At 52.9% G+C, this 7,081-nt stretch overlaps 1 protein-coding gene across 2 annotated transcripts in view; it reads right to left on the bottom strand.

The window, feature by feature from the left end:
- Positions 1-1,916: 1,916 nt before the first annotated feature.
- The window catches only part of Nsmce1 (NSE1 homolog, SMC5-SMC6 complex component), a 28,987-nt gene continuing 23,822 nt past the window's right edge, over positions 1,917-7,081 (bottom strand). For both annotated transcript variants that reach the window (XM_040754810.1, XM_040754818.1), the window contains exons 6-8: positions 4,002-4,118; positions 2,571-2,691; positions 1,917-2,117 (exon numbers count right to left, since the gene is read on the bottom strand). In XM_040754810.1, coding sequence (XP_040610744.1) covers positions 2,038-2,117; positions 2,571-2,691; positions 4,002-4,118 — 318 coding nt within the window. In that variant the 3' untranslated portion in view covers positions 1,917-2,037. The remainder of the gene's footprint in view (positions 2,118-2,570; positions 2,692-4,001; positions 4,119-7,081) is intronic.

Raw genomic sequence — 7,081 nt, 5'->3', positions numbered from 1 at the left:
GCAAAGGGCAACAAGGAGGGCTGGTGGGACATGTTTGGTGACTGACAATATAAGGTAAAATGATGAGGGACAGAACAGGACTTCAGACTGGCACTTAGGACCCACTCCCAATGGCAGGGACAGCAGCCCTGTCCTTGTTGGGTTTGTTGTTTGGTTGGTTGTTTGGTTGGTTGGTTGTTGCCAACTTGGAAGAGGAATCTCAATGGAGACAATGTCCATCAGACTACCCTGTAGTCAAGTCTGTAGGGCATGCTCTTGACTTCTGATTGATATGGGAGGGCCCAGCCCACCAGGAGCAGTGTCACCCCTGGACAGGTTGTCTATGAGAGCAGGCTGAGTAAGCCAAGTGAAGAAGCTACAGTAAGTAGCATTCCATGGCCTCTGCTTCAGTTCCTGCCGCCAGTTCTCCCCGTGAGCGCCTACCTTCGTGTTGGAGTGGAAACTAGAACTCATCATCCCTCCCCAAGTTCCTTTTGGCCATGGTATTTATCACAGCAATAGAAGTAAACTAGGACAAGCCCCAAGAGGGACAACCAGGCCTAGGAAGGAACAACACAGCTGGAGCAATATCATGGCTGGGAGCTGGGGAAAGCAGGAGGGGCCTGGTCTAGTCAGTGATTACCACCCAGTGGCACCAGAGAGACTAGAGGGCAGTGGCAGAGAGGGCAGGACAGACTGCAAAGGTCTAGATGGGCATCGAACTAGGATCTGGGAGTGTGAGGGTCTTGGGTGGGGAGTGTTGGTTCCTTTGGGATGCTTATACAACTGGTTGGTACCATGGTAAAATACTGGAGACAGGGAGCTAGATGGCAGGAGAGCTACTATCTCCAGAGCTCCTTGGTCACCCTCAGGGATGGCCTGAACTGTAACACTGCAACACAAGACAGGCAGGCAGCTGGCCATCCCAAAGCATGGAGTGGAAACCCACATTAGCCAATGCAGGGTAGGGCTACAGGGACTGCCCCTAAGCTATACCTTGAAGACTCTGAAGGTGCAGGGCATCCTGGGACCGGGGACTCAAGCTCCCCACCCAGAGGCCCCAACTCTAAGCTCTGGCTTTTCTAGATGGGTTCTGCTTTCCTGACAGTTCAGCAGAGGCAAAAAGTGGGGTGACCTGTGGCATCCCTGGAACCACCACCCTAGCCCCTCTAGAAGGAACCTGTGGCCATGTCCTTCCTCATCTGGGCCAGTATGGGTTCTGACATGTAAAGGCAGAAAAGACGCAGGCAGGGAACCAAGCACTGGATACTGTGGCGGTGAGCCCAGGGGCCAAAGGGGAGGAGTTGAGGAAGGAAGGAAGGCAGGCAGGCAGGCAGGCAAGCTGAGGTAAACGGGCGAGAACCATCACTGTGAGTTCTAATTCAACCCAACCACCCGAAATCAAAACAGGGTCCTAGCAGGTTGTGGCATGTCCAAGGTGGATGGAGCCAGGGGCAGAGCAAGATGAGGATAAGGGGTGGGCTCTGGTTTGGACAGTAGCTGGTGGGCCAAACAGCAAGGGCTGGACAGGATTTGAGGACAGTGTGATGTAGATGCAAGGGCTGGACAGGATTTGAGGAAAACAGGAAGTTGATGCCAGGGACAAGGAGGCTAGACTGACTCTCAGGTTACTTGCTGAAATAACCGGTGGGCAGATGGGGGACAAAAGGCCCCATGGGAACAGCACAAATCTAGTCCAGCCCAGCCTGAGGGGGCTACTGCACTTGGGGTCTCAGTAAGATCCTATTGTAGCTATGGACACCAAGGCAAAGATAATGGAACAAAACTGCAACAAAAACAAAACCGCTCAGAGCCAGACACAGAGACACCTGGCCAGGGCTGACGGTGGCTCTGACCCAGTGCTGCCACTGAGTTCACTCGCCTCACCATGGGGACCCAGCCCAGCCCCACACAAGCTCTAGTGTGCAGAGCACAGGAACCATCGGGAAACATTTACTAAAAATGTGTTAAGAGCAAATATCAACAAGGGAGGCAGTTCATGGTCTAAACAGGCCATGAGGGTCAGCCCATCAACAGCCAGAGCCATGCAGGACACAGTTAGTGCTGACGGGTCCGCAAGGACTTTCTGCTCGACTTGGAGATGCCAGCCTCCCTCTCCTTCTCGGGGTCGAAGACTTCTGTGTATAGAACAGCAGGGAGACACAATGAGCAGCATGATGAATGGACTGATCACACCGCTGATGTCTATAGCTATCCCCATGCAGAGGACCTGTCCTGTCTGTAACATTCACTACTAACCCTCCTCCCCAGCACGTGAGCCAGGCAGCAAAGTTCACCGAGGAAGCTGGGAAGTGGCTTTCCCATCCCTCTTCCTGGATGGCTAAGAGGAAAGCCTTGTTTGGGACTCTCACATGCCCTGAGGTTTCTAGTGGATTCTAGACCCTTTAGACCAAGGCAGGCAGACAGCTTTCACCTTGCTTCAGCAGGACACCAACACTGACCTTCATGCTCAGAGTCCTCCTCAACCCTCCCTCCAAAGGTGCTCTTGATGCCTAGGCTAAGAACTGAGGTCTCACAGACAGCCCATCAAAAGGCCACCCCATCCCATGGGCACTCTGGAGGCCATGTACCTGGTATGTCATGGGGCCAGAAGTCATTACAATGGGGACAGCGTGGTTCAGAGGTAGACTGGAAGTACTTGGCCACACAAGGCAAATGCATCCGAATACCACACGTCTCACAGCTTTGACCCTGAAACAAGAAAGGCTGATGACCATGGAGCCAGGACATCCGTCAACTTCACAAAAATTCAGGAAGCTGGAAGAAAATGGCTACCAGGTTGGAGGGATTAAACTTCCAGACTCCAACTTAATGCTGGTAATAACCCCAAGCCCTATTGTAGGGCCTGCACTACAGAATTTTGAACAAGTGAGCATAGGCGGGGGAAGCTGAAAATCGCACTCCCCACCAAGCGTCTATAGCTCCAGACTCAGGTTCACTGCTCAGAGATTCTCCAGTGGGAGGCATAGACATAGAGCTTTGCAGTAGGCCAAGTGGCAACATGTATTACATGCTTAGGATCAACGCAAGCCCTGGGTAAGCCACACTCCACCTCCAAGAGTCTGGCCATGGAAGGATCACAGACACCTGTGTATTCTCACGTACAAGCTCAGCATGGAGCCTGGTTGCCCAAGATAAAAAGAAGCAAACATGGCACCCAGCCTGCAAAGCTGAAGTAAGAAGCAGAATGGTGGGGGCAGAAAGACATTTGTCATAGAGCCACCAAGACTTAAGCTACTTGGGTTTTAGTTAATTTGAGAGATGGTCAAGTTGGCAACCAAGAATAGCCATTACAACCAGGAAATTGAAGTTTTGCATCTGTGTTGTGATAAAGCTGTGCTGGAGTTGGAGAGATAGATGCTCAGTTGTCACGACCACCTCGACCAGCAAGGAAGACGCGACTCAGGAATCCTTCTCACAAGCGGTTTATTCAGGACCTTGATGAACAACGTGGAGGCAGCCGCGGGAGAAACCCCTCCTGCTCCCTAAATAGCTGAGGCCAGCCAACCCTGAGCAGCCACGTGTGCGCAAGCCATAGGCTCACCAGAATGCATAAGCAATCTGATGATGATGGCGTGACCCCGGCGGGATGGGAGCAGGCCAAATAAGGAGTTGTTTATTACCGAGCGCACTCACCGTCGGGATGGTGGAATGCGGAAGCCGGCGCCATCTTTGAGGCGCGGTGTGGCGCAGCTCTCCACACTCAGTGATTAGGAACATGTTCAGCTCTTGCAGAGAACCCATGTTTGGTACCCAGCACATACTGGATGGCTTTCAACCAAATGTAACTCTAGTTCCAGGGACCCTTTCTACTGAAAAGTTATCACCCAACATGCATCAGCACCTTGAGCTAGGAACTGAATGGCTAAGGGGAGAACTAGGGATGCACCAGCAGGGGAGTGTGTCATGGCCTGTCCAGAAGGTGCCTGTTCCTGGGGCTACAACAGTGGAGGCCCAGTGGGCTGAGCATCAGGATCCCCCTCCCACTGTATCATCAGTACCTGGATGAGGAGGCTGTGGCAGATGTTGCATATCTTCACAGCATCTGGGTAGGTTTCTCGGATGAACTGCTCCATCTCCAAGATGGCCCGGCCATGCAAGGTGAACTCCCCCTCCTTCTGTGGAAACACAATACACGCTGGCTCAGTGCTGACTCCCCTGATCCCACAGCCCAGAGTGCAGGAGGCTAAGGTATGGATGCTCTAGTTACTGCAGGCTGTCACCAATTCCAGCCAACCAATGTCAGCAGTGTCCCCTTGGCCAAACCTCAAGGAAGGGAAAATAAGATAGAAATCAAAAAGACAGTGGAGGTGAGGATCCTCTCACCCTCAGACCTCAAACAGTCTCTTTGCTTTTACAGATGTGATGACAACTCCATCTTCACAGCTGCCCCACAAGGAGTCACAGTGGTGTCTTCAGCAAAGGAAGACTGAGGCCGAGTGAGAGAGGCAGTCTCCCAGTGAGTGACTCAAGACAAGCCCAGCCAAGTACCCACTCCTCCTACCCTTCCCACCGCTGCCCCATACCATTGCCAGCCCCGCCACTTTATGGATGAAACAGGAAGGAGCTCCTGTATCAGTGTGGGTGCCAGAGCCTACAAAGGAAGGCAGGCTTCTTGGTCTCCATGTCTGTGTGCAGTCCACACCCCAGGAAGGCCAGGAAACATGAACTATGTTGTTACAAACACCACACCAATCAGGCGAGAGAGACAAGGCTGCGGGAGGGGCCTCATCAGTCACAAACGAGCAATCTGGACTCAGCCACATCACTGCTATCCCTACTTCTTTGATGGAAAGCTACAAGAGCTAGCGTGCAGTCTCAGTGGTCCTGGGCATGTGAAACAGGCAGAGGGAGGTGACAGCTCAGGCCACACAAAAGATGGCATTGTAGTGGAGGGAGGCTGAGAGGGCAGTCCCAACAGTCCTCCTGTCACTGTCTTTCACAAGCAAGAGCTGATGTGAGTTCCCTCCCAAGCCAGCACATGGTGGGGGAGGGTGCTTGTGGATCCCAGACCCAAAGGGCCAGCCCACTACTTAGCCAGCTTCCAGACCGACCTTCACCTGCTCTTGAGGCCGGACCCCACTAGAGGGAGCCAACCTGGCATGTAGGGATGTAGCCAGTCAGTAGTGGACCAGGCTCTGATGCCTGCACTTACCACCCTCCAGTCCAGAGTCTCCCAGTGGACCACCCAGCTCATAGTACCTCAAAGCCAAGCCAGAGCCCCCAGAAAGGAAACGTGCCCTTGAGCCATGTGTGGAAAGCCTTCTTTAGAAGATGAAGGCTGCATTTCTGAGGCCAGAGATGACTCTAAAACTCAGTGCCTCTGATGAAGGAACCTGCTGCCCAGGAAGGCTTGTCAGGGACCAGCCAGTAACCCAGTCACCAGTTCTTTGGTGGGTCCCCCACAGAACTCACAGCCACCCTGCCAGGCTGTCCAGGCCAGAAAACACAGGCAGAGATGGTGGAGGAGCCAGGAGGTGCTCTCCCAACCACACCCATACTGCCTGAGCCTGTGCCTTCCTTCATCAGATACATGGTGCACAAGAACTCCAGAGGTGTCCAGCGGCAGGGCTGAGGAGAGTGAGGGGCTGATGGGTGTAAGGTAGAGAGAAGCAGCTGGCACACTGGCTTCTGCAGTGCTCCCCACCACAGCAGCCCACAGAATCCTTAGAACTTCCATCAAGCCCAGGTAACAGCTCCTGCAGAAGACAGAGCCAGCATCTGCATTCTGTAAGGAAGGCACCGAAAGTGGGGTCTTGATGCCATGGACACCGTGGTAGGCCTCAAGATGCTGAAGGTGGGAACCTTCCTCTCAGCAGCAAAGAGCTGGGCAAAAGGAACTGTCCACAGTGAGCAAGCTTTTCTACTACCATCTGTACGTTTCGAGTGCACCGTCTCTGGCTTCATCTGCTAGCCCAGGCACCCGTTCAGCAAGATTTATTGAGTACTACAGGTGTCAGGCACATTCTGCAACAGGGCAATGAAGTCAGAGCCCCTGCTCTCAAAAAGTCTACCTTAAAGACAGCACACCAAGAACACTCCACATTGGCAAACCCGGCCCAGAGGACAAGAAACTGAGAGTCATTGATGTGTGCTATAGGCACCTAACCAGGCTTGTTACCCAGGCTTCAGACTGCAGAGGGTCAACATAAGCAAATCACGAAGCTGTGGTCAACACACCTTCACAGCACACACAGGATGTCCCCAAGCTGACCCTCACTCCCCATGGCCACTCCTGCCTCTCTTCCCAGCGATACCCAGGATTAGAATTCTAGCAAGCTTCCCAGAAAGGAAGTTAAGGGCTACTGAGGCCACAAATGGCAGCCTCGGGCTATGGGTCTGACTTCCCAAGGAAGAGGTGAGGGACACTCTAGTACTGCCAGCAGATGTAAGCTGGGGCTCTTGTGGGGGCAGATTTGTGACCAACAGGGCCAACCTGAGTCCAGGCATGGGATTATGCAAACAGCAGCACCTTTTATGGGGAAAACCTGGGGCATTTGCTTCTCTCCAGTCAGGAAACTTCATCACACAGCCTGCTTCTCTCCCAGACCTACTGTGTCTACATGTCTTCTTTGCACCTCGAGGGTCAGTGTCATAAATGCGAGGACCAGAGCACTGGACCTCAGCAACATCATGCTAACAATGCCATCACAACAAGCACTGTAAAAGTCTCCTATGGCAGGTGGCCCAACAAGGTACTTCACACTCTCACACTTGCCCTTCCACACCAGGGTTCATTTCTCCCCAGGTAAAGAAATGAAAGAGAACTCACCTGCACCAGGGATCGAACCCAGGCAAGTGTTAGGGCCATGCTCATCCCGGCAACTTGCCCTTTATCTTACTTTTTCATTGCCATGACTGAGGTAACTTAGAGAAGAAAGCATTTAATGTGGAGCTCACAGTTCTGAGGGTTATGACCATGACCATGAATGACCATTGTGGCGGACAGCCTTAGCACTGGAGCTGACAACTTACATCTTGACCCATAAGCAGGAGACAGAGAGCACACTGGGGATGCTGGGAGTCTTTTAAAACCTCAAAGCCCACCCCCCAGTGACACACCTCCTCCAACAAGGCCACA

The sequence above is a fragment of the Mesocricetus auratus genome, unplaced genomic scaffold (assembly GCF_017639785.1).
Source record: "Mesocricetus auratus isolate SY011 unplaced genomic scaffold, BCM_Maur_2.0 Super-Scaffold_4256, whole genome shotgun sequence".
Classification (NCBI taxonomy): domain Eukaryota; kingdom Metazoa; phylum Chordata; class Mammalia; order Rodentia; family Cricetidae; genus Mesocricetus; species Mesocricetus auratus.
The sequence above is the reverse complement of the archived record's forward strand: the minus strand, read 5'-3'. Positions and strand labels throughout refer to the sequence as shown.